At 45.1% G+C, this 27,061-nt stretch overlaps 1 protein-coding gene across 1 annotated transcript in view; it reads left to right on the forward strand.

The window, feature by feature from the left end:
- The window catches only part of LOC142568532 (kelch-like protein 10), a 58,396-nt gene that overhangs the window by 5,279 nt on the left and 26,056 nt on the right, over nt 1–27,061 (forward strand). Inside the window, exons 2-4 of the mRNA XM_075678441.1 lie at nt 5,279–5,498; nt 8,253–8,402; nt 10,238–10,440. Coding sequence (XP_075534556.1) covers nt 5,279–5,498; nt 8,253–8,402; nt 10,238–10,440 — 573 coding nt within the window. The remainder of the gene's footprint in view (nt 1–5,278; nt 5,499–8,252; nt 8,403–10,237; nt 10,441–27,061) is intronic.

Genomic DNA, 27,061 nt, shown 5'->3' on the forward strand with positions numbered 1-27,061 from the left:
TATAACCAACCCTTATATATAGCTTTCATTGATTACGAGAAAGCGTTTGCTTCAGTCGAAACCTCAGCAGTCATGGAGGCATTACGGAATCAGGGTCTAGATGAGCCATATGTAAAGATACTGGAAGATATCTATAGCGATTCGACAGCCACCGTAGTCCTCCATAAACAAAGCAACAAAATCCCAATAAAGAAAGGCGTCAGGCAGGGAGATACGATCTCTCCAATGCTATTCACAGCGTGTTTACAGGAGGTATTCAGAGAGCTGGATTGGGAAGAATTGGGGATAAAAAGTTAATGGAGAATACCTTAGTAACTTGCGATTCGCTGATGATATTGCCTTGCTTAGTGACTCAGGAGACCAATTGCAATGCATGCTCACTGACCTGGAGAGGCAAAGCAGAAGGGTGGGTCTGAAAATTAATCTGCAGAAAACTAAAGTAATGTTTAACAGGCTCGGAAGAGAACAGCAGTTTACGATAGGTAGCGAAGCACTGGAAGGGGTAAGGGAATACATCTACTTAGGGCAGGTAGTGACCACGGATCCGGATCATGAGACTGAAATAACCAGAAGAATAAGAATGGGCTGGGGTGCGTTTGCCAGGCATTCTCAAATCATGAACCGCAGGTTGCCACTATCCCTCAAAAGGAAAGTGTATAACAGCTGTGTGTTACCAGTACTGACATACGGGGCAGAAACCTGGAGGCTTACGAAAAGGGTTCTGCTGAAATTGAGGACGACGCAACGAGCTATGAAAAGAAGAATGATGGGTGTGACGTTAAGGGATAAGAAAAGAGCAGATTGGGTGAGGCAACAAACGCGGGTAAACGACATCTTAGTTGAAATCGAGAAAAAGAAATGGGCATGGGCCGGACATGTAATGAGGAGGGAAGATAACCGATGGTCACTAAGGGTTACGGACTGGATTCCAAGGGAAGGGATGCGTAGCAGGGGGCGGCAGAAAGTTAGGTGGGCGGATGACATTAAGACGTTTGCAGGGACAACATGGCCACAATTAGTACATGACCGGGGTAGTTGGAGAAGTATGGGAGAGGCCTTTGCCCTGCAGTGGGCGCAACTAGGCTGATGGTGATGATGATGATGAGGTACGCGGACGCTTCAGAACGCATTTTCTCTTAAAATAAGTCTCTCCTTGGCACGAAACAAGCGTTTCGAGGTTTCTGGGATGGTATTTCAACAGTCCACGTTGACCTAATAGTAACCTTCAGTGTCCCTTTAAATACCGTAGCTGCCCACCTGTTATCGTCCAATTTCCTCAGGGTTTTATCGTATAGGATTTTACTCTGAGCTTCCCGTGCTTCGAACGATGCACAGCCCATATCACCCTGTACTGCCTCGTTTGTGGTTTTCCCGTGAGCACCTAGTGCTAATTTTCCAACAGTTCTCTGATTTACTTCTAGTCTCGACTAAACTTCTGTCTTTAAGCACAGGACCGCCCTCCGAAAGTAAGCCCCGGCACCATTATTCCTTTCCAAATACCTCTCAGTACTTTACCTGTTGTACCCCCACAATGCCCTATGTTTCGTTATAACGGCATCTCTTCGCCCTTTTGCTATGAGAAACTGTTCGTGCTTTTCCATGTACATCTGCCCTTTGTTTATTGATACACCGTAATATTTGTATTCGTCCACTCGGGTATTTCATGGCCTTGTATTGTAAGCTCCTGATCAGTTGTATCGTTGAAAAACATCCCACCGGACTTAGCTCCGCTAAAGATGAAACCTAGACTGTGTCCTTCGTCTCCACAACAATTAACCAGAGTTTCCAAATCTTCCTGGCTATCTGCTAACAGTACAATATCGTTCGCATGCATCACACCCGGTAGTCGTTGCTCAACAACCTTTCCGCCCAATATGTGCGACAGATTATACCCTAGATTGCTTCCTTGTAGCCTTCTTTCTATATTTATCATATAAAGCATGAACAGTAGCGGGGATAGAGGACAACCTTGCCTTAGTCCTTTGTGTACCACGACAGTTGCCGTATTCTTAATTCCTTCCCATGTTATTTCAACATTATTTTCTCGATATATTTTCTGTAGGAAATCAATTACCTCATGACCGATACCTTCAGCTTTTAATATGTTCCACCGGAGTTCCCTGTTCCCGTTGTCGTATGCCCCGCTTATGTCCAGGAAGGCTAAATACAGAGGTCTATTTTCCGCCTTAGCTACTTCTATGCACTGGGCAAGCACGAACAGGCTACCATCTAAGCGCCTACCACTTCTGAACCCGTTCTGAAGTTCTCCGAGTATTGTATTACTTTCTACCCATGACTGCATTTTTAATTTCACCGCCTGCATCGCCAGCCTGTATATAACTGATGTTATCGTAATTTGTCGGAAGGATTTTATGTTCGTCTTATCGCCTTTCCCTTTATAAATCAAATTCATTTTGCTCTGTTTCCAGCTGTGCGGAATTTGCTTATTTGTTATGACTGCCTCCAATGCTTTTATCAGCATTTCCTTGCTTCTTGGGTTAAGTTCATTAATTAACTTGATTGGAATTTCGTCTATCCCCGTGGACGTGCATTTTGGAACATTTGCTTCCGTTTTTTTCCAGTTAAGATTGGCCAGTTCTAAGCTGTTTTCTATTATGCTATCCTGTGTTGCTCCCTCATTCGGGGCGATTACCCTATCGTCTTTCCTAAATGACTCTGCTATAACTGATCCGATGTAGTTCACAGCGTCATCTCCCTCTAAACAATTTCCTTCGGCATCGTGAATCTGTTCCTGCTTTCTGTGATTAGCTTTACTGAGCCAGCTTATATGGTTCCAGAATTTTCTTGACCTCCTTTTATTAGTTGCATCGCGAACTTCAGCCAGTCAGCGATCAGAGGACTGCTTTATTTTAGCCTGGACGAGGACCTGCACTTGTTGTTTCTTTTGTCTATAAGACTGCCATTCTTGGCCTATTTCCTCTTCAGATAACTGCGCCCTTTTTACTTCTGTGTTCCCGTGATGCCAACAGTCGTTGTTCGATGGCCTCCCTAATTTCCTATTCCACCAACTTCGTGGCTTCTTTCCTCTCCGGTGGTTTACTCATTTTACTTCATCTATTTTTGTACTAATGAGTAGTTCTGATTATAATCCCACTTTTCCATGGGATGCTTTTCTATTGCTTCCTCTATGCCGGTCGCTATTTGCGCTATCTGCTCGTCATTTAATTTTGTGTACTCTTTTTGACTTCCCTACATTCGAGATGAAACATTCAAGAAACATTTGAGATGTCTTCGCCGCCTATCGCTACAATCGGGAAATAGCCGCAACGACGGCATATGGCCTCTGAGATCCAAAGATCTCGCCAGCCAACTAAAACTGTAATAAACGTGCGCTGCTTAGCGTACGCTACACTATAGCGTATATCGTACGCTATAAGTTGCATACGCTAAACTAAAACAGTATTTTTTCTCACAAAAGTAAGTCGAAAGGAACAGCCCAGCACAAAAGTTGTACAGCTAGGCATTTTATTGAGGTAAAACCCTCAGTCACATCATCGAGTCCTTCTTTAACGTAAAAGAATCAGCGCTGCTGCTAGAGCTGTAAGGAACTAACAATCACTAACAAGAAATTGCGCTTTCCATTTCTCCTGTTACCAAATGAATGTAACGACGCATATTCCAATAAAAGCTCAATGCCACAAGCAAGTCTCTCCGTAAAACACTATGTCATGCAATGAAGAGCTCTTGCGTAGGGCGGAAGATGGCTTGTAAAATTTCTATGCAAATTTTCATCATTCATATCTTTGTTTTCACCGTGAAACACTGCTATTGCTAGAGGGAAGGGTTTCTATTTAAATATTTGCGCGAAAGACTAAAGTATCATATTACACGACCACGAATTTGCTTTAAGAGGAAGCTTTAGCTCGGGCCCAACTCCGACGCGGCCTATTGAGATACATGTAAAGCGCAAAAACGCTTTTCTGAGATAACCGCTGGACCGCTTTTAATAAAATTTGCCGCATTTGGAGAGAAAAAGTTAAATTATACTGACTGTTGGAGGCGGAATTTCGATTTAGTGTAGAAGATAGAAGCACGAAGTTTACAAATTAATAGCTCTTCGTCAACAACAGATGTCGCGGTTCTATAAACGACATCCATTAGATTATTCATCAAAGTGGACAAATTTTATGTGCAAATTTATATATTATGAGAATTTGTTACGTTGTGTACAAGAGTTTTGCAAAAGGTCTATTCGTGCTTTATTAAATTTTTTGAGATTCATGTGTAACATATCAATTTTGTCCGCTTTAGATGTACTATGAGATGCAATTCACAGAATAGTTATATCATTTTTCATTGCCGAGTTACAAAGTTGTAAACTTGATAGTATCGTTTTCTGGGAATTTGCGATCTTGCCAATACTTTGTAAAAAATTTACAACCTAAATAAAAAATTTTATACCAACAGTCACTAGATTTAAAGATTTTCTTTTAAATTCAACAAACCTCGTCAAGTTTGGTGCTGTGGTTGCCGACAAAAACGAATTCTCCTTTTACATCTATTTAGATAGGAGCACCCGAGCTAAAGCTTCCTCTTAACGCAGCACATTTATCAGTATACAAAGCATGGCAAAGATTCTTACGCAGGCTTCGCAGCAAGACAGGATGTCGTTACCTCCTTTAGACCATATAAAGCGCATAATAGCTTACCGGGGAAATTTTGGAGGACACTACGAGCCGCCGAGACCTACTTGACTAACTAACGACTGATTTTTGTCGGGCGAAGCAACTCGTCGGAAACGTTGTCCAATTCATGTGAACAGGTCTACTCGGAAATACTCAGTGAGCTACGCGGATCGTGCGCTTACGGTTACTCACGGTCACCCTCATTAAATAGCCTTAAAAAAAGAGGGTGACAGTAACTGTCAAACCTGTTTCATTCACTTCAGACAGAATAAGTTGTAATGACAATGGGGATCAGTCTTGCGTACACTTCTGGTTTTCTCACACTTTCTTGTCAGGAAGGCAATCTGAAGTTGGATTAGCGCATGCTCTTCATGACCTTAAAGTACGAAAAGTGTCGAAGGGATTTTTCACTGATCAGCAGCAGCCCTTAAACCCGAGTTGTTGGAGCATGAACCCGCAAACGACATCATCGGCGAGCGCTCACAAACATTCGAATAGGGAAGGTAGTGTAGGGGAAGAATTTACACATCTGTAAAAAAAAAAATCGGAGTTGCCAGAACTATCTTTGTTGATTGTGCGCAGCACCCTAAGCTAAATCACTGTGTCATCGCTGTCGGTTCTTCCGCGTGCAGGTACTCGGGATGCAACGCACTATTCACTGTCGCCAGGGAACGCATGAGTCCCGAAGAGAAACAGGAAAACAAGCAGCCTCCATCGGTTCGGGTGATGATGGAAGACCTGGAGCGCGACATGATGGAGCTGCTTGTCGACTTCGCCTACGACACTCCGCTGGATGAGCGCATCGGCCCCCACAACGTCGCCAAGTTTCTCGAGCTGGCCCAAAAGCACAGGGTCAGTCAGGGGTTGCAGTGCTGGTGAAGGGGTCTCTCGAAACTTGATTTTGAGAAGATGGTGCGCCGAAGAGAGTTTCCGTTAGCCCAGCAAACAGTTGGGAATGAAGGAAGAGGTGTGCCCTGTTTACAATCGCCGGTCAGACATCTCGTAAGGTAGAGGACGCTGGTTGAAATGTGCACAACTCGATGGCTGCATTTCCACGGGGCGTCTTTCACAATCGGGCTGTTTTGCCGTTGCCTTGCCTCACTCAGTTACTTGCCTTGGCATTGCCTTGTTCTGCTTATCACTTAGTCGCTCAGTCACTCTCTGTTAGTCGCGCGAAAAGATAGTAAATCATGGCAGAGAACTAGGCTAGCTCGAATTTCGACATTTAGTGCATTTCCAGCGCTCAATGTGAAACAGGAAAACCAAAAAAGAAGAAAAAAAGAGGAAAAGACAGGACGCTGCATCCCCCTGTCCGATTGTATTTTCACTTTCTGATGTCCTGTTTCCACTTAAGCGCTGCAAATGTATTATATAGTTATTAAGTTACCGAGCCCCGCAGACTAGCACATTGAAGCACATATACGGGCTTGATATAGAGGGTCTTGAGGGGTTAAGTAGTTCTAATAAAAAAAAGTGATGCTAGCTACTCAATTTCTCCTTGCAGAGATGTCGTATGCACTTTGGTGCACACAGTTTACGCAAAAAATTAGACATCGAACGCATAAGCAATAAAATCTTCTTAATTAACTTTTTATATCACAATTGCGGTATATGTTGATATTTGAAACCGTAAGATAGTCGCATTTATTTGATTCTGCTGGAGCAATTCTGTTGCGAAATATTTATCGTAAGATTTGCCACTCAGCTAATTTCGCATTCAAGGGCGGGGATAAAAGTGTTGGGTCGCTAAACCGTCAAGCAAAACTTTTACCATGTTCTCAGCCTGACGCGTAAGCTCCACTAGACGCACGCGATGCAACGCGTCAGCACGCGCCGCCCTGCGCTCGGCGTCGCGCCGCGTTGCGCCCGGCGGAGGAGCGCGGCACGCAGCCGCACGATGCACGAGTTGCCGCGCCTCGCCGCGCTTGCAGTCGCGACCGTGCAATGTTTATAGGACGCCACGTTCAATGTAGTTCAGCGGCCGTGTTTAGCGATGTGTTAAAATGGCAATCATACGGAATAATTTTAACTTGAAATTCATATTTTAATTTTTACAAACCATTAGCGCGCTTATAGCGTTTCATCCAGCGTTGTTCCAGAATTCACATTGGCTCACGATTTTCCCGTGAGGTCACGTCACCCGGGCGACGCAAATGGCAGCTTCCAATGCCGGCGACAAATTTAGCATTGCTTGGTCACGACGCTGCCAGGCATCAACGTGCGACGGTGCCTCTGTGCTTGACATCGAACGCTCGCAGACGCGGAGCGACGCGTGCGGACGCGTTCCGACGCGCACGTCTGACTAGGGCTCTATTCTGCTGCGCGCGTGAGGGAAAGGGAAAAAGTCAGTAGGTGCTTGTTTTCACCAGCTGAGAGCAAGAGCGCACCTGTTATCAACTTCGGCCAATTTGCAAACGACTTGCCAGACGCTGCAAGCTACGTCACTGTGGGGACTCAACGTTTTGCCGCAATTGACGTCTCTGAATGCAAAATTGAAAATTTGATTAGCGATATTTCAAAACAGAAGCATTCCAAAGTGCATAAACCGCTCATGCAAGCACATATTACGTATCTAGCATAGGCTTTTTACTGAAATATAGTATTGAACTTAAAGTGGGAAGCTTGGCGGCTGATATAAATACTTGCCTTTCCATATGCATGGTCTTCAAAGTTAAACAAACTGTGAAGACCATGCATATGGAGAGGCAAGTATTTATATCAGCCGCCAAGCCTTCCATCGGCAAACCACCGCAACAGCGTTACGGGTGCGGCGTTCCTCCTGCAGCAAGCCGCCTCCCGCCGTTGCTGGGGGGAGGGGGGGCTGCTATTATATTGTCATTATCAGTGAAGCGTTATATGGGAACATTTGCATGCCGGCTATACCTATGAACTTTAAAATTCGTAAAAACACTCACGGACATTACAAATCGATGGGTGTGGGATAACGGAGCAGCGCACGATTTCGTTCTTGTCTGCCTTGATCGCACACGTTTTTTGAGATGCGTACGCGCTCTGCTTACGATTAGTCACGTCTAGACACTGCACACAAGGAGCCCGTAGCTACGCACAACAGAGAACCGCAAGCAATGTAGCGTTTTTGGATCACAGTGGCTTTTTCAGAGATCTTGCTTTTGCCGATTTAGCCTGGATTAGAAAGTTGTCGGAGAACGATTATGGAAGCAAATAGCCCGATGTTTAACGCCCTGAATTGGGAAAAAACAGCGGCGCAGGCACTAGAGCAGCTTCATACTTGCACGAATTTTCTTATGGTCAATATTGCGCGTCCCATTCTTCAACACCACTATAAATTTTTCGTGAACAGAGTGCGTTCTTCGTAAAAATTGACGCTACATATGTAGAATCACAGAAGGGGCCCAATTTTATTTATTTTTAGATAAATTTGGTAGCCTTGGTAGGCATGGCACTTGATGAGAGCGATACATTGTACAACCATAGCACATGACGTTACGTGCCTGGATTTCCTACGCGGTAAGCAATCGTTCTCTAGTTTGCCGGCGAGATGCACTGTACAGGAGGACCGTGTCCCCAGTTACACATAGCCGCGCGCCGTCACTTCAGCACAGTGTTCGCACTTTTACGACGCAGATATTCTGGATACTGGATCACTGCCTCAGCACCCTCGAGAAGGACCTGGACCCGCAGAACTGCATCGGAACTTTCCAACTGGCAGCCAGCTGGTGTTACTTGCATCTCGCGCAAGAAGCCTTGCGCTGCCTGGTTCGCAACTTCAACGAGGTAACACGAGCGACGTGCTTCATGGGCTTCGACCGCATTACGTGCGCCTCTACGACGGCCATCCGATTAAGAGAAGTCGGGAATTTGACAGAACATATAAACTGCAAAGTTCTTTGGCAGCGGTGGGTGTCAGAATACGCGTGACAATTGTCCATGAGATTACATCACTTCATTAATCTTTAGTAGTGCCCGCAGGTCACGTTATAATTGTAGCACTGAAGCTGTCAGAAGTATTGTACCTTGCGCCAGTTTTGAGATAAATACTCAAAGAGAGAAGCAGTGACCAATGTAGCAAGCACGGAAGACCTGGGTTTTTGCGCAGTGTAAACACCACCCCATAAGCTACCAGGTGCCAGAGGTGCATCCGACGCGACGGTGAGTGCATACGTGGCAAAACAGAGCCGTCAGAGCTCGGGTTCGGTCACGTGCGCGTCCACACGTGCACGGCATGCGCGCACACGGAAAACAGCAGCCGCGCGAAAACGGTGATGGTGACATTTATTGGCATCCCCTTTGAAACTGGGCGTCGCGAAGTAGTCGCCTAGCCTGGTCGATCACTACGGTTCTAGTGAATTTATCACCACCAAGTCTCTTGCCCCTCTGACCTCGAACATAAGTTTCCTATTTGAAATACGTATCGCTATAGTTTACCGTTATCTATGTTTGCAATGGACTCCGGTTCTATCAATCTCTTCAATTCTTATTATGCACCAATAGAAACAGCGTGAGCCGCCGCGGTGCCACCGAGCGGTACCGTTTGCCGTAGTTGTCGGGGATTGCCCAACAAACAGCGGCAGAAACGCAGCGGCAACGCCGCTACCCGTAGTGTGCCGCAAGACACTTCCAAGGCCGACCTTTATTAGGGGCTAGAAAACCCTTCTATCGTTTATACTAACATCTTTACTACCCTGACAGGCCAGCGGTCGCATTTTTCATAAAATTGCTCAGTAATAAATGAAAATATACATGAGTATCTTCATCGCAACAAATATACGTCACCGAGGGGATGATTCGTTTAAAAAGAGCAAACCTTTCTACCCGTTTATGCCTACATTCCTAACCATTAGGTAGGCACAAAACGGCAAGGTATTGCCGTTTCGTGGATCTCCGTCATGATGATTGCGCGAGGTACGTACAATATACAGATTTTTTTGGTGAGGCCCTTATAAAACACTATCGTGTCAAAAAAAACTCCGTCATAACCACTCGCCGAAAGTGCAAATCATTTGAAACGCGCGGCTACCCGGCATGACCTGCGATATTGGACACTATGCACAGTGCGCTGAAAAGTCTCGGGGGGGGGGGGGACGCGTTGGGCATTACGTGTTTACGTGCAATTTAAAGGCTACTAAGAAGAACATTACACAATTACTAGGCCCGCATAAATGCCAGGATTGTTTCAGGAGTAGGTTACCAGTCGTTTGTGACCAACTTACCCAAAATCAGTTTGTTGCAGCTGGTCGTGGATGGGCCAACCGTGGGAATCCTAAGTGGAGAAAGTTGACCTCAGTGAATTCGCATAAACGAGTAGCGCATCGGAGCGAGACATTTTTCCCACAGCATCAAAAAAAAAAAGAAGAAGAAGAAGAAGAAAAAACATCGCATTAGCGCTTGGCAACTCTACATAAAAGAATGAAGCATTTCTCTTTTATTTACTGCAGGTATCGCCATTTCATTTAAAGGTGGCGAAGAGTGTATGTAATTAGAATTCCATAATGCAAAATTACCAGGTTATGCGTGTCGATAGACTTGGCGATATAAAGGGACGGAATTGGAAATCTTCCGGAGCCTTCGTTTGTAAACAGCGAATGAGGTTGTCTGTATGCGTGACGCAGGTGTGGAGGAGCAGCCCTCAGTTCCAGGATCTGAGGCCGGACGAGATGCGTACCGTCCTCGCAGACGACCGCCTGCGCGTTGCCAGTGAAGTGGAAGACACGTTCGCTGCCATACTCAAGTGGATCTCCAGCGACCCAAGCAAGAGAAAGGCCTACCTCGCCGAGTTCTTGCCGCTCGTGCGCTTCGGATCCTGCCCCTTGACGTGAGCACACCCTCACCACGTCATAAGCCACACGTCTGCACTCAATGTGGCAAAAACGCGTCGCGTCGACTTAGTCCACGCGCATCGAGTTTTAGCGCTTATAACTTCATTACATTATCAATCATTACGCTCCGCGGAATTTATGTCTTGGTGCATAAAGACGCAAAGCGGTTTAGTGGGAAGCGCTTGTATTGCATCCTTAGATTGTCAACGAGGATATAGTATAAGGCTAAATGAAATTATTAGTACAGGCTGTCTTTAACTCTTTGGCATTAAGGCTGGAATTGGGAAGATGGTTCCAGACCCTGGAGGTTGGGGGAGCTAAATATTGGAAATGCAGGTTAGTGCGACAACATGAAACATAAACATTGCAACGATAATTTCTGGACCAAGTAAATGTAGCGCATCGAACAAGAGAAGGAGCCACGCGGTAATGGGGGTTGCCCATCACCTTAAAGTGACTTCGCGAAACTTGTTGAAGCATATATAATGACATTCTTGCTCAAAAGACCAGTTGCTCTTTTCCTCACACTATTAAAATCCTAAGGACATGCTCTGCTTTATACTCATGCGGCGATAAGGAACGGACCGGAATCACTTTTGATGTACTGACCAAAAAAAAAAAAAAGAAAAGAGAGAGAACCATCGTGACTGATAATGCCGGTAACACCATCCGATGGCGAACGCAATCAACTAGGTGTCCTGGCCTCCGAAATAAAACCCACCGCGAAGCTGGGTTTATGTTAACGCCGCCGACGCCTCGAGACTCATTTCAGAAAACGCCCGACGTTTGTGCGCAGGCGCGAGTATATGCATACAAGCAGGTTCGAGAGAGAAAATGTGGGGCCTTCTGCTGAATATCTGACTTCGCCTAGGTGTAACCACGGAGGAGAAATTGATTTGATCGCTCGGTATGCGTTTGTCCATAGGCGTGCTGGCATTACGGTCGGTGCGAGGTTGTGCGTGGGCGTGGATGCCGTGTGTCGTCCGCAAGCTTTCCTCTTGCTCCGCGGATGTTCCTAGTGAGTTTGTTGCATTTTAGTGGCGACGGTAACATAGGAAATTGCGCGATAGTCGTGCGCGGATCATTGAATCTGTGACATTGACGGCGGGTTAGATAACATTAACACTTTGTCTAAAGGTACGTCAGACTGATTTTCTCGGGCCTGCGGCGCTCCTGCTCAGTCTGTCATGCCGGATTATACGTTTCACGCACCTTACGGTGCTCGGCCTTGAAAATAACATCCGATTTTCTCGGGGGAGCCATATCGGGCTTGCTCTCCTGCAGTAATATCTTCGCTCTTGCCAGACTTCTCGTATGCAACTGCCTACCGATTTATGCACGTATTTTTGCAGAAAGACGTTTATTTACCTGAAAAGGGACCATTAAAAATGCCTTTGAAAAGTCTCAGAGAGTAGCATACGAAAAGCCTTGCACGAGCGAAGATGCTGCTTCAGGAGAGCAGGCCCCGACTCAACTACGGCGCCTACTGCTCCCCCGGGAAAACAACTGATGCTATCTTGAAGGTAGAGCGCCGCAGGTGCGAGAAAGTCTTTCCAACGAACGTTTAGCTTCTGTGATTCGCGTACGTCCGACGCCCCTTTATACAGAGCGTTAAAGTTATCCGAGTCGTCGTCAATCTCACAGGTTCAATGATCCCCTGACAGCGATCACATGATTTCTTACGTTACGGTTGGGACAAAGAACGCAACTCACCAGCAACATCCAAGGAACAAGAGGAAAACTTGTGGACGACGCACGGCTACAACACACACGCGCGACCTTATACTGCAATGGCAGCACGCTTAGGAACAAGCGCGTACAAAACGATCGAAGAAGCTTCTCCTCCATAGTAAATAGGCAAAGTAAGATATTCAAGGAGCGAAAGCCCCCAGATTTCCTGTCTCGCGCTCGCTTCTACTCGCGCCTGCGCACAAACGATGGGCGATTCCTGAAATGACCGCCTCGTCAGCGCGATAATGTGCGAAGCAACACGGCCTCTATATTATGGTTGTCGCATCAGTGTTTGCGGCAAACTCAGTGGAAAGAAAGCAAAAATGAAACGAAAGTAGGCGGAGGGGAGGGGGGGGGGGTAGTTTGCTAAAGCATGGCAAGGACAGCTGTAGATTAAAAGCAATCCTGGTTGTTCTTCTAGTTCTACGACACGCAATCAAATATTAATTTTTTACGCAAGGTGTTTGAGCGAACACTTCCAAATATTCTTAAAAATAGGCTCTTAGAGAGAAAAAAACTCTTCAGAAGGAAACTGCTAGCTGCGATGGACACCAGGAGGTATCAAGGGCGGGCTAATTAGTTAGCTGATTAATTAAACTTCATTTATAAACGTCTTAATTAGCGATACTTGGTGGTTATTGTCAATCGTGAGTTTGTAGCCCCGGAGAAGACGATGTCATATCAGTTTTTAAAACAAAGAAAAACTCGTTTCCCAAAGCCCTGCAGCGCTAGAAAGCCTGGGGTTTTTTTCCGCTGAAAAACGAAACTTTGCGATTGAGGAGCGCCGGAAGTCTTGAGCAAACGCAACGTACGCTGGTGACGTATTGCAATGACTGTGGCGGCTAATTCGAAATGTACGTGCTATTTTCCCTAGCTAGGAAACGTCGATGCTAAGCATAGGGAGCAGCAAGCGTTATCTTTCGCTTACTCACTCGGTGGAAGGCAGAGGCTAGTCATCGCCAACTACGCAGCTGTCGATTTTAAGGTGCTGTTCGGCACTGGCCTGGAGCTCTGCCAGTGCAGTTGCCTCCGGAAGCAGTCCTTTAATTTCCATTCATTCAGCTTCGTTGAAAGAATAAAGCCACACTTTTGCGACAGTGCAGTTTCTTTAGTGGTGCTGGTATTGTGACATGCAACTATCAGGAGTTATTTCTAAGTGGTATGCGCTTGACAGCTAAAATAAACGAGGGATCCGTAGCTGACGACTTCTTGTCATTGTAGGGCGACGTTGTTTCGTAGCAGCTCCCGTTCCATTTGTTGTAAGTGCTGGCCTAGGATTAGGAAATCTTGACTTCATACTATGTTTAGCAGTTTTGAGTCATGTAACAAACATCAATGAGCAAAAATGGTTTATTTCAATATTTCATTCAGTTGTAGGCCTATTCGGACACTCCATGATAGTAGTATCATTTTTGACGACAATATAGAATATTTACATGATGTGCTCAAATTACTTTCCCTCCATTGCGATGCACAGACGAAGCGCGCTCTTTCATAGCAGATAAAAGCATCCGTCTGGGAATGTTGTCGAAGGAGATTCTGACACGTTGCTTCGTATCCTCGATGTTGGTTGATTCCGTCTTGAAAACCTCATTTTTAACATATCCCCAGAGAAATAAGTCCAATGATGACAAATCGGATGACCTAGGCGGCCAGGACGTGTTTCCGCCACGCCCAATTCACTGGTTGGGAAGGACTCGTCAACGAATTTACGAGACGGTGAACAAAATGCGGTGGGGCTCTCTCGTGCTGGAACCGCTTTTTTTTTCAGCGCAGCCAGTGGTAACTGTGACGCAAATTCGGAGACGACGCCCTCTAAAACGCACTCTTGGTATTTCTTTATATAGTAAGGTTCCCACCGATGAAATAAGGACCAACAATACGGCCTTTATAAATGCCGCACCCTACGTTCGCTGACCACCTTACCTGGTGCTTATGCTCACGAAGCCAGTGGGGATTCTGATCGCACCAATACTGCGCGTTTGGCAATTTGACATTTGAATCCCTGCAAAATTGGGGCTCGTCGGTCCAATGCGTTCTGTTGAGAAATTCCGGATCTTCGTCGCATTGAATAAGGCACCAGTTTCAAAAATCGAGCCGTTTCTGAAAGTCGCTTGGTCTCAGCTCTTGGGGAAGACACACGTGATATTGGTGGTAGCTGTGTCTTGAAAGTGAATTCCAAACTGAAGCTGGGCTCGCTCCATATGCGCTGGCAATTTCCCTGGCGCTTGCTTCCTGCCTGACAGCGACGTATGCCAGCACATCGGTGTCAAAATCATCTGTTGCACTGGCTGATCGCTCCCTTTTCTGTGCATGGACTGATCCGGCGGTCCTAAACTGATTAAATATCGATACGAATGTGGGGCGAGCTGGCACATGACAGGCAGGATGTTGGGCAGCATACAGCAACGATGCCAGCTCCGCGTCCTTTTGCGCGCTAAGATAAGCCAGCATAATGTCCACTTTCTCAGCAACGGAGTACTGGAGTTGCGCTGGCGCGGCCATTTGCACAGTATTAACGCTGCGGCGTTGAAACCTTGATCCTCAAATGGGCGAGGTCGCACCAGTGGTAATGCAATGGCTATGTCGCACGCGCACCCCGAAAACAAGCACTTTAAAGGGAAACGTCAACGTGCTTGTAAAACTGGCGCTACAAGCCACAAGAACTAACAGCCTGCAGCCTCTGCCGCGAAAGTCCTCCTTGTTCCGCAAACGAACCTTTCCTTCGTCTCATGCGCTTCCTAACACTCAGCGATTATAAACGAACAGCACATGTACCTAACGAATAAATGAACGGATGGGGATGCCTCACATCTAGCTCTTCAGGTTGCCACGTCAGAAGTGGTCGAGACAGAAAAAAAAAGAAGCAAGCCTGCCGGAAACGCCTACCAGGGCTCCGAAAACGGGGGACCGTGTAGTGGGCGATGACTAGCGTCTTTCTTGCGCCTACCAACGAAAGAAAAGATAACGCCAGCCGTGGTCCAAGCTGAGCGTTGAGGTTCCTTAGCCTGGGGAATCACCACAGACATTTCCAATTGAGCGCCGTAGTCACCGCAAAGCGTCATCAGTGGACGTTGCGTTTGCACTAGATTTCCGGCGTACCATGTTCGCCGCGTTTGGCTTTCATGCGGGAAACAATACTTGATTTTCGCGGGCTGCAGGGCCTTAGAGTAGTTTTTTCTTTGCTTTAAAAACTGATACGGCATCGTTGTCTTCGTTGCTACGAACTCGCCATTGAGAATAACCGCCAAACGTGGCTAATTAAAAATTTCGTTATGCAATTTTAGTAGTTAACTATGTAATTCGCATGTTTTTCATAATTTCTGACGTCCGCCGAATCTGAAAGCTTGCTCCGTAAGAGAATTCCTATTTTTGCTCGAAAACCCTACATTTAGGGTTTTTTGAAAGTGTTCGCCCTGTAGTGTACACCCTGTAGAGTATTCGTGAGATGCTGGGCTTTCAAAAGAGACACGTTCTACTCCGTCCCTGGCGTTGAGATGAGTTCAAGACGAGGGCAACGCAAGCGGACTTTACTGATGTAAGTGGTTAATGGCTTCGAAAGGGCACGAAAGAAAAAGTGTCGGCTGTCTTCAATGCTCACCTCAAATCTTCCAATGATCGTTAGGCGAAAAGCGTTAATAACACCACTTGAAAATGCCCAAAGGGCCACGTACGTGAGAGCGGTATTAAAATTCATACTCTCAAAAGCAAATTTACAAGAATAGAATTAAAAATGCAGCTTAGAAAAAATAAGTTAAAGAGAGCTTGTGCATATACAACAATGGAACAATAAAACAAATGAGGTCAATGTATAAGTTCACTCCAGGGGTGCTATGCAGGATGCGCCGAGTTTGGCGAAACTCGGGATCTTCACGAGCTCTGGCGACACCCCAAGATGAAAGCACGAATGGTACCGAGACACAGTTTGTCTTTCGACAAGCCTCCAGTTTCATTGGTTCATCTAGATTCACTCTGGCTGGCTATCATTCCTTGGGCGTTGCTTTCTGGGCGGTCGACAAACTGGGGCTCACGTGATCATACCGTCCGTGCATGGTCGTGCCTTCTTTCACTTGTTTGTCGTTCCACCGAGTGCATTACATGCACAAGCGAGTTATAAAACAAACGCATTTAGTACGATATTATTAGTTAGTTTGACGTGGTTTAGACGCATTTTAAAGCTTACATGTACACTGAATGTGCATTAGACTAATTTGTAATTTAGTACGCTTAGCATTATACCACGAGGGAACGCTGTGGTGGCGTCATCACATCGATTCACCGGGCGAGCATGGCGGCTAAGCATCGAAGAGGCCCAGTGTAAACAAACTCGTACAACGAGCTTGCAGTGCGCGACGTAGTGATCAGGCTCGACGATGACCACTATTTCTTGGATATTTCTGTTGCTCCGTGAGCAATCTTTCCGTGCACCCCAAAAGACTGCCAATAGCTTCGGCGATTTTACAGATCGCAACGCGCACCTACTATTCACGGCGCAGTGCTGGAGAAACACCTAGTCCGGTGCTGCTTCTGCGAGTGCGCTGAGTTCCTCCACTCTGCGTGACTGCGAGCGTCACGAATATTACATAGTGTGTGCAAAAGGAAGACGGCCTATATAGCTACGATGCGACAAGGAGGTGGTACTGACGATGGATCTCGCTACCAACACAGTGAAGGAGACATCGACAAGCTGCAGATAAGTATGTTTCTACTGTTTCATATTTAGCATAAAAAGAGTGCACGGATTAAGTCACTTTCGTAGTAACGAACTGAATGCCCAGCAGTTTAAAGAAGGCAGTGAGAACCAATGAGTGTTCGTGCTCTTACATGCAAGTGGGCCCGCGAAAATGTGGAAATGATGAAGGTGACCTTCACTAACTTGGTGAGATAACAGAAATTCATGAGTGACATTAAGCCCGCAAAATTTATGGAAGAGTATCTTTATCCAGGTGAAATATCAATAGCAGGTACTGATATAAAGCAGGAAACTTATACAAAAATTTCATGGGTTGAACAGCACATGGAAGGCATTACCGAATCGTGATTGCCACGTTACCAATATCCTTGAAAACAAGTCTAGAATCATTGCATTCTACCGGTTATGCAATACGGGACATAAACCTGGAGGTTAACAAAGAAACTTGATATGTCAAGGACTGTGCAGAAAGCGAAGTAACAAAAATTGTTGGAGATAGCATTAAGGCAGGAAGACAGTGGCGTAGTAAACCGTGGCAACCGATATGCTAGTTGAGATTCAGAAAAAAAAAAAAGAATCGGCAGGCAGGCCATGCACGTATTCGAGCACTTGTTGCCCATTCATAACAGGTGATTACATAAGCGTGACAGAATGGATGTCAAGGAGAGAGAACTACAGCCGAGGATGGTAGAAAATTGCATAATGGGACAAAAATATGATGTTTGTAGGCGTAGGATGCAATCAGCTCGTATAATACAGTATTGTAGGGTGAGGCATTTGTTTTGCAGCGAACAAAAGTAGGTGTGTGGTGCTGACAGTAGAGACTCGTGAAGGTGCGGGGCCACGTCAGCTGCTGGCACACTAATCAACATGACAATTGGCTCTGAAAAAGAAAACCCCAGTTATGAAAAATAAAGCAACGTTGTCCCAACGCATTGTTTTATTATGCATACTACACTAGAGGCTTCCACAGTTAAGGGCACTTAGTACTAATAGTACAACAAGCATTTTTCTTTGTAAATAATGGTTTGTATGCGGCTGATTCATTCCAATACATTTTTTTTGCAGCAAAATATTCTGCTTCTGGAGGCACTCAACCACCTGGTGGCAGTAGGCGAGCACCAGGAACGTGCTCTTGAGAGTGTGGCAGAGGTCCAGAGGGCTGCTCTGCAACAGTAGTATCGGTGCCCTCACTTCTCTCCTGTCGAGCCCACAAAAGGCACCTTATAAAGGAGCTTTCAGTTTAATAATTTTTTTATTATTCAAGAACATGAATAAAATTATTGCAGTAAACATTGTGCTGCGCATATTAGGAGACTTGCAACATGCACTTCGTGTCACTTCAAAATAGGCAAAAACGTAAGCCAACCTGTGCCACTATTTGACCATGTAAATAAAAAATACACTAATGCAGCATACACGTCATTATGATGTTTGTTCTTTTTATGTGCAAGAATACAGTGCGTGTTGATTAGCCACAAGATGAACGGTGTGTGTAATTCACTATGAAGACAGTACAGCAGGAGCTTAATAATGCTATCACCTACAGACTGTGCATATGACTGCAACACTCCCCGATTCAAATGTGCCATTACATGCATGTTCGATACTACATATTCTTTAACATTGTCTTAGAATTGCATGTACTATATTTCACACATCTTAAGCGCTTGCACAGCACACTTCTGATGTATCCATTTCATAGGCCAAATAATTGTACACTTTGTCCTTTTATGTCTTATGAAAAGCAGCATCCTTTACAGTCGGCTAAAACTTCAGAAGACAGGAGAGGCCCCGCCCAGATGACCAAAGTGCAGCAGCCGATTGCCTCCACGTCTAAAGAAATAGTCCCTCTTCGACGAGCAGGTTGGAGAGGGGCTATCTGTCCGGCGGCACCATGTCAGCCTAGAGTGCGTGCCCATTGGTGCAGGCTTGTGTTCACCTGCCTTAAAGTGCAGATTCCGCAGCCTCCTAAAGTTGTATCCGACTATAGAAACACGTAATGCCTTGCACCAGTTGCATAGACTTCTGCAACTTGATAGCACACAATGATTAGGAGCAGAAATCTATAAAGGCATCCAAGCAAAGCTGGCTGGCCACACTTCCATTATGAGGGGCTGTAAAAAGGTCTCGCCAAATATTCCCATGACGTCCTTGAAAAAGAGGTGGTGTTTGGCACTTCTTTAGAATCAAAAACAGATTACAGTGAATGTTGTGTAGCATATCAAAACAAACTGAGCTTGGTTATCTGCACAGCATGTAATGGGAGGTTGTGCTTCACATAGGAAACAAACTGCTCTGTCCAGTACAATTTTGAGGCCAGTATGGCACCTATTATGTCAACGGTGTCTATATACAAATTACACTTTTCACAGGCCATTGATTTCACCATTATTTTTGTATGATGGTTCTTTCAATCAGTGCTTGTAGTACATGAGCAGGTGGATTTGAAAGCAAAGCTTTGTTTGCAAACCTTCAGACTTCCATAATGGTATGGCAAGGCACTGGCATGTTGTCGAATAGCTCACACTTCCTCGGTCCTGCACTAAAGAAGCCCAATGCTCTATTTGAAGTTGGATCGCACAACAATTCAACGGCACACAAAGTAGAGTAACACACACAGCAAAGCATTCTGCTGTGTGTATTTCTCTTCTTTGTGTCCCGTCGAATTGTTGTGCAATTAAACTTCACGCTTCTATACCAATACACCGTCTTCAACATCACCAATGCTCTAGTTATTAGGCCACAATGGTGCACATCTTCGAAATTTCCCAACACAAATTAGCTCTCCAAAAAACCACAAATGTTAAATTTTGCAGCACAGGTGTATGTATGCACGTGCCATATTCTTTACCACTAAACTCACAGGAATCAAAGGGGCAAGCATTAACCAGCCTTGCTGCTGCCGTTACCATTATCATCATGACACCAATGGAAAGACAGTGCCACGTTTCGGTAAAGGGAGTGCCGGAGGGAAAGGTGTGACAGCGAGGGCTTACAATAAAAATAACGGTTACGAGACATGTTCAATGCCAATATATGCTGCATGTCGCTCAGCCTACTCTGGCATTGCGGCAAGCGTTTACTCATTTGAGCATGTCACGTTTTGTGTAATCATTGCTCTAAAGCTGTACAAAGGGTCTATTTGCCCTGCAATTTTTATTTTTATCATGGTGGGTTAAAGACCCACTTTTCATAGGCATCTGCACCACATTCCTTCCGATATGTAATTTTGCCTTGGTGGTTCATGACATCTTCACCTACAGAGAGTTCTGCAGAGCATTGGATGTGCATTGTTCTACTGCTCAAGAATTAGAGCCCCATTATGAGACGAAAATATACAATTTAGCCATCCAGAATAACGCCGCCCCCCACCCCCCCCCCCCAAAAAGAAGATACACTGAAACTCTGGCACATGCATCGACAGTGAACAGAGCAAACAATCTAAAGTATTTTCTTCATGCAAGCCAACACACTAAGATTCTCAAAGCATTTTCATTTCGCCACAAATGCATAGGCACAACCGGCTTGGCGCAACATCCACATCTCGCGCTGCAACAAATTGTGCAATGCCTCGCTGTTTCATAGTGCGGCCGATAGATTACACATGACCAAAATTCAGCATTGTGCATACTAAGTAACTTCACCAATGAAGAAACCCAAGTTTTTTATGGTATTAGGATTCATAGGTTACTTCACACAATTTCTGATATCCATTTATCCATTTATACTTGACTTCTTTCCCAGGAAAGTGGGCCATTTGGAAGGCACCCTAACAGACAAGTAGAACAATCGGCAAAAAGTCATCAACCAGCGAAAAAGTCAGTATTATAAGCAGCCGCATGTGAGATGTCGCTAACACAAAATTTAAGTCGGCTAATCAGAAGTCACAAATTTGGCAATATGGAGTGTCTAAACATTGCTTCAATGTTAATCACAGTAACGCTGACATTCAAGGCGCCTTAAGAGGAAGCTTTAGCTCGGGCCGAACTCCGACGCGGCCTATTCAAATACATGTAAAACGCAAAAACGTTTTTATGAGATAACCCCTGGACCGATTTTGATGAAATTTGTAGCATTTGAAAGAGAAACTTAAATTCTAGTGACTGTTGGAAGCGGAATTTCGATTTAGGGCTTGAATTTTCTTAAAACGATTTTCAAATATTTGACCGTTAGAAAAAAATAGAATCACGAAGTTTACAAATTCATAGCTTTGCATCAAGAACTGATATCGCGGTTCTGTAAACGACATTCATTAGATCATTCAAAGCGGACAAATTCATTATGTCATTTTACATCTTACGTGAATTTGTTACGTTGGTTACAACGGTTTTGCAAAAGTTGTATTTCCCTATGATTAAATTTTTTTATATTCATGTGTAACATATCAATTTTGTCCGCTTTAGATGTACTATTAGATGCAATTCACAGAATTGTATTATCATTTTTAGTGGTTGAGTGACAGAGTTGTAAACTTGATAGTTTCGTTTTTTGAAAATTTTCGATTTTTGACAATTTTTAATAAAAAATTGACAATCTAACTCAAAAATTCTAAACCAACAGTCACTAGATTTTAAGTTTGTCTTTTAAATGCAACAAACCTCGTCGAATTTGGTGCAGTGGTTGCCGAGAAAAACGAATTCTCCTTTTACATGTATTTAGATAGGAGCACTCGAGCTAAAGCTTCCTCTTAATTCCTACGTACGCTCCGTCGACACACCCGACTACGTTCGTAATGTTCCCACGAAGTAGGAAGCATTATTTTATATATGCCCGCTCAGCCGCAGTATTCTGGAAAGCTAGCCACCGTTTACGCACTGCCGCATCGATAAGCGCGTCAGACACATCTCTGACACAGTTGCTAACATTAGTTTGATGGCGTCCAATGTAACGCTCGGCGCCGACGCTTCCCTGAAAACTCCCAGTCCCGTAGAAACGGAGGGCACAGATGACTTGCTCTACTACGGTGAGCGAATGAAGCCCGCCACGCTGTCTCCGCAGACGAGAGTCTTCGCCTAGCTCGTCACACAGCCAGCGCACTGATGTCTTCGACAGGCGAAAATGACGCTGAAACTCCCCGTCGGTCATGTAGGTGAACGGGTCCGGACGGTCATACTGACGCTTGCTGCCGCTGGATGCAATGAAACAGGCTGCTGCTGCCGCCGCCATGTTCCCGAGTTGAACTCGGAGGGGGTTTCGCGATGTACGAGTTTAGCACGACTTCGCTTGTCAATCAAAACCAGAGGTCACGCCCCGCACGAGGCATGTAACTCTTGTGCGCTCACGCACTACAGTTAAGCCACGCCCAACTTATCTTCCGGCAACAGCGACGCGGTGTCGAGCTGATAGGCATCAACAATCTTGACCGCCGACATAAAACACGCACAACACACTGTCATCGGTGATGTACTGAGCACCACTATCAAAAACAAAGCGTTGACTGTCGCTGGCTTATGCACACATCTTCTCGGGCTGAGGTGGCCGCACAACACGGTTTCATTGCCTGCATTATGGCGCGTAGCGCACAGTAAATCATTATCGGCACGTCACTGTAGCTGCTTGCAAGGCGTCGATGCGCCGAGGGGGACGACGATGCTGAGGAGTGCGTATTGCAGCAGTTGTTTGAGATGCCTGCTCTGTCATCAGTGATGAAACGGAGCCACAGCATCGCAAACACGATCAGCGTTCGAGAACCGCTCGCTCTTCTAGATCCAGTGCAATGGCATTTCTTCATCACAAGCACTGCGCACTCTACAGTTCCAACACCTCTCTCCGTTCGAAATCTGATTTCATAACTGCACACAAGAGCCCTCACCTGCCAAAATGCGAGTGCTGAGGTGTCGTTACGATATCCATCTGCGATCGCTGCTGGCTCCAGCAGACGTAATCCGCAAGCACCTTCGACTACACAACACACTCATATACTGCGTACATGCGCTCAGAGGCACCTTCACTGGGCAAGCGATGACAAGCGATGAATTGTGTCGCTGGGGAAGCACGCACTTTTCGCAATGTATCGCAGAGGTTTCGCGCACAAAGATAAACTGGTACGTTTTCACTGAACTGCGTCACTACGCACTCTAAAATAACATACCGCCATGTTTCAGCGACAGCCGTTGTGTCGTTTTTAGTCGGTAAAGTGGGGGCCTTAATAGCCTAGTGAAGCGCCTGCGATGAACAGCCGTAACGCGGCGCTGCGTTTCTATTCCCCTAATAGAGAAAGAGTGGCCATGACCCTCCATGGATCATGGACCGACTTTATTGAGAATAGCACTGCAGCGCCCCTAGGCGACTTATCACCGTATGAATGCCCTCGTGCGTGCGATCCGATTCCATGTACCGCTTCTACGCTTTCGCCTCACTGTCGCCACTCGCGGCAAGAAGTGCAAAACTTAATAATTTGCTCGATGTCCGTTTGTCATCACAAATTTCTAGCGTTGAAAATGAAAAACAGATACTTAAAGAAATAAAAATGTTCGTTATTTTATTTGTTGTGTTTTAACGTATTCGTTTGAGTGAAAGTGTAGGTGCAATGATGCGCCGCATGTACCCTGTTCGCATTCGATGGAGGAAAGACAGATAGGGCTCGAAAGAGGAGGCACGCCCTTGACACGCCCGGGAAAGGCGTGGCAAGCGGCTCACGGCAAGTGTGCAGACAGACAGCGGGACAGTCACGGTATCGCTAAGTTGTGATAATCCGTTGATAACAATACGCGGCGCTGGCGCGTGTCGTTGTGCAGCCTTCTGCGCTTGAAACGTGGAAGCAGCGTGCCACGCAGGGTGCGCTCATGTTGTCATACGCGGCTTTTTGTCTACATATTTTTTTGCCTGCACCTTCGGCGCGTTCCGCGCTATCTCCGTTCACTGACTGCCGTCGAGCAAACTCGGGTAAAACTCGGGTGAACGAGAAACTCGGCGCATCCTGCATAGCACCCCAGGACGGTTGTACATTGTAGCTGAAATATTCAATGTTCACGTGAACACATATCATAGAAAGACGAAAAAGATAAACGCGATGCAAAGAGTAATGAAACGTTCTTGATCATGTTCGGACAGTATATTATAAAATACATTAAACAAGAGTTAGAAAAAATTCAGGCATTTTTTTTTTGTAAACGTAGAAAAGTTGGCTTCTTTCTCTTCGTATTTATTAAGTAGGGACGGCAGTGTGAATCTAGGAGACTGCAAAAAATAGGTAGTGCGGGAACGAGGAAGAAGCCACTTGTCGGTGCTGCGGGTGCGTGAATCAGTGTAATGCATGCTTATGTTAGATGAATATTTAATAAACTCTGAATTGTTCCTTTGGGAAGAAATAAATAATCTCTGCAGTACTACTCACTGCATGCTTAGAAAAAGTATTCAAGGTATTGGAATGGGAAGGCTTAGGAGTGAGGTTCAAAGGCGAATATCTAAGCACCTTTGGTTTGCAGATGATATTGTCCTCTTCAGCAACACTGGGGACGAATTACAGCAAATGACTGAGGACCTTAATCGAGAAAGTGCAATAGTGGGGTTTTAGATTAACATGCAGAAAGTAATGATAATGATGATTAGCCTGGCAAGGAAAAAATCTCAGGATCGCCAGTCAGCCTCTAGAGTGCGTGGAGGAGTACGTTTACCGAGGTTACTTACTCACGGGGGACCCTGATCATGAGAAGGAATTTAAAGAATAATAAAATGGGTTGGAGTGCATACGGCTGGCATTAATCATCATCAGCCTCCTATTTTCTCATGGTCAGGGTTCCCTGTGACTAGTTGACTTAAGTACACGTACTCCTTCACGGACTCTAGAGGCTGACTTGCCATCTTGAACTCGATGTTTGAAGTTTGAAGTTTGAAGTTTGAAGTTTATTTTTCCTTTCTTCATTACAGAAAGAGGAACCAAGAGCTAAGGGCCATTCGGCCTGACAGGGGCTCTTGCTCCTAAGTGCGCTCGGCTTACATGATGAACCGATGTACAAACAAAAAAGCAAATATAACAGGAAAACAAGCAAGTACGATGTACAACAGACAAATAAACAAGATAACGTGTCCATTATACAATGACTATGTGTAAAAGACATTTTGTTCCCTTGTCCAGTTATTTACCATTATCTTTGTCTTCTGCAGATTAATCTTCAAACCCTCTCTTACTCTCCCTGTTAAGGTTTTCAATCACTTGTAACTCGTATGCAGTGTTGCTGAATAAAACAATGTCATCGGCAAACCGAAGGTTGCTGAGGTATTCGCCGTCGATCTTTACTCCTAAGCCTTCCCAGTTTAATAGCTTGAATACTTCTTCCAAGCACGCAGTGAATAGCATTGGAGAGTTTGTGTCTCCCTGTCTGACCCCTTTCTTTAAAGGTATCTTTCTGCTTTTCTTGTCTAGCATTAAGGTAGCTGTAGAACCTCTGTAGATATTTTCCAAGGTATTTATGTAAGCGTTCTGTACTTCTTGATTACGTAATGCCTGTATGACAGCTGAAACCTCTACTGAATCAAATTGCTCTTCGTAATCTATGAAAGCCATATAGAGAGGCTTATTGTGCTCTGCGGATTTCTCGATAACCTGATTAATGACATGTATGCGATCCATTGTAGAGTTTCCCTGCCTGAAGCCAGCCTGTTCCCTTGGTTGACTAAAGTACAGTGTTGCCTTTATTCTATTAGATGTAATTTTGGGAAATATTTTATATAATACTGGGAGTAAGCTAATGGGTCTATAATTTTTCAATTCTTTAACGTCTCCCTTTTTGTGGATTAGTATAATGTTTGAATTCTTCCAGTTTTCTGGGACCCTTGCAGTCAATAGACACTTCGTATATAGAGCCGCCAGTTTTCCAAGCAGTATGTTTCCTCCATCTTTGATTAAATCGACTGTTATTCCATCCTCTCCTGCCGCGTTTCATGCCTTGGAAGGCACTTTTGACCTCGTCTTTAATCATAGGAGGAGTTTCTGTATACTGTTCATTATTGTTTCGAATAGAGTACTCCTGAGTCCTCTGGGTACTGTATAAGTCAGTATAGAATTCTTCCGCTGCTTTTATTATACCTTCGAGGTTGCTGATGATATTACCCTGCATATCTTTCAGTGCATACATCTTGGTTTGTCCTATGCCAAGTTTCCTTGTCACTGATTTCAGGCTGAGTTCATTTTTTACGGCTTTTTCAGCCTTCCTCACGTTATAATTTCGAATATCACTTATTTTCATTTTGTTGATCAGTTTTGACAGTTCCGCGAATTCTATCTTATCTCTTGAGTTGGACACTTTCATTCTTTGTCCTTTCTTTATTAGCTCCTTTGTTACTTGGGAGAGCTTGCCTACTGGTTGCCTTGGTGCCTTGCCTCCCACTTCAATTGCTGCCTCTGAATCCAGTCTCGTTATGGTTTCATTCATTACCTCTATGTCATCATCATCGTCTCTCTGTTCTAAGGCTGCATATTTGTTTGCAAGTACCAGCCTAGATTTGTCTGCTTTTACCCTTACTGCCTTTAAGTTGACCTGTTTTTTCTTGAGCAATTTTACTTTTTCTCTGTTCAAATTGAGGTGAATCCTAGCCCTCACTAACCTATGATCACTTCGCCTTTACCCTACCTATCACTTATACATCCTGCACTATGCTGGGATCAGTAGAAAGTATCAAATCAATTTCATTTTTTGCTTCACCATTTCTTGTTTCGCCATTAACCAATGGCCCTCCGTCCCCAGCAGCTGCGGAGCACCCGATCAAGGCGGCGGTCAGGCCTGTAAAGCAGCAAAGGGTGCTAAGAATCTCTGGGTCCGGACAGGCCGTGAATGGAAACTGACCCGTGCAACGTTTAACACCCGAACCCTCTCGAGTGAGGCTAGCTTAGCAGGACTCTTTGAGGAACTATAAGACATTGTTTGGGATATTATCGGCCTTAGTAAGTTTAGAAGAACTGCTGAGGTATACACATTACTAAATAACGGCCATGTCCTGTGCTATAGAGGTCTCCCTGATAAGAAGCGATACGGGTAGCATTCCTAATCCATAAGGACATAACGGGTAACATTGACGAATTCTACAGCATTAACGCGAGGGTAGCAGTAGTCGTAATCAAACTTAATAAGAGGTATAGATTAAAGGTAGCACAAGCCTACGCTCCAACATCCAGTCACGACGATGAGGAAGTAGATCAGTTTTATGAAGATGTTGAATTAGCGATGAGAAAAGTGCAAACTCGGTATACA

Source organism: Dermacentor variabilis, unplaced genomic scaffold (genome assembly GCF_050947875.1).
Source record: "Dermacentor variabilis isolate Ectoservices unplaced genomic scaffold, ASM5094787v1 scaffold_20, whole genome shotgun sequence".
Taxonomy (NCBI): Eukaryota; Metazoa; Arthropoda; class Arachnida; order Ixodida; family Ixodidae; genus Dermacentor; species Dermacentor variabilis.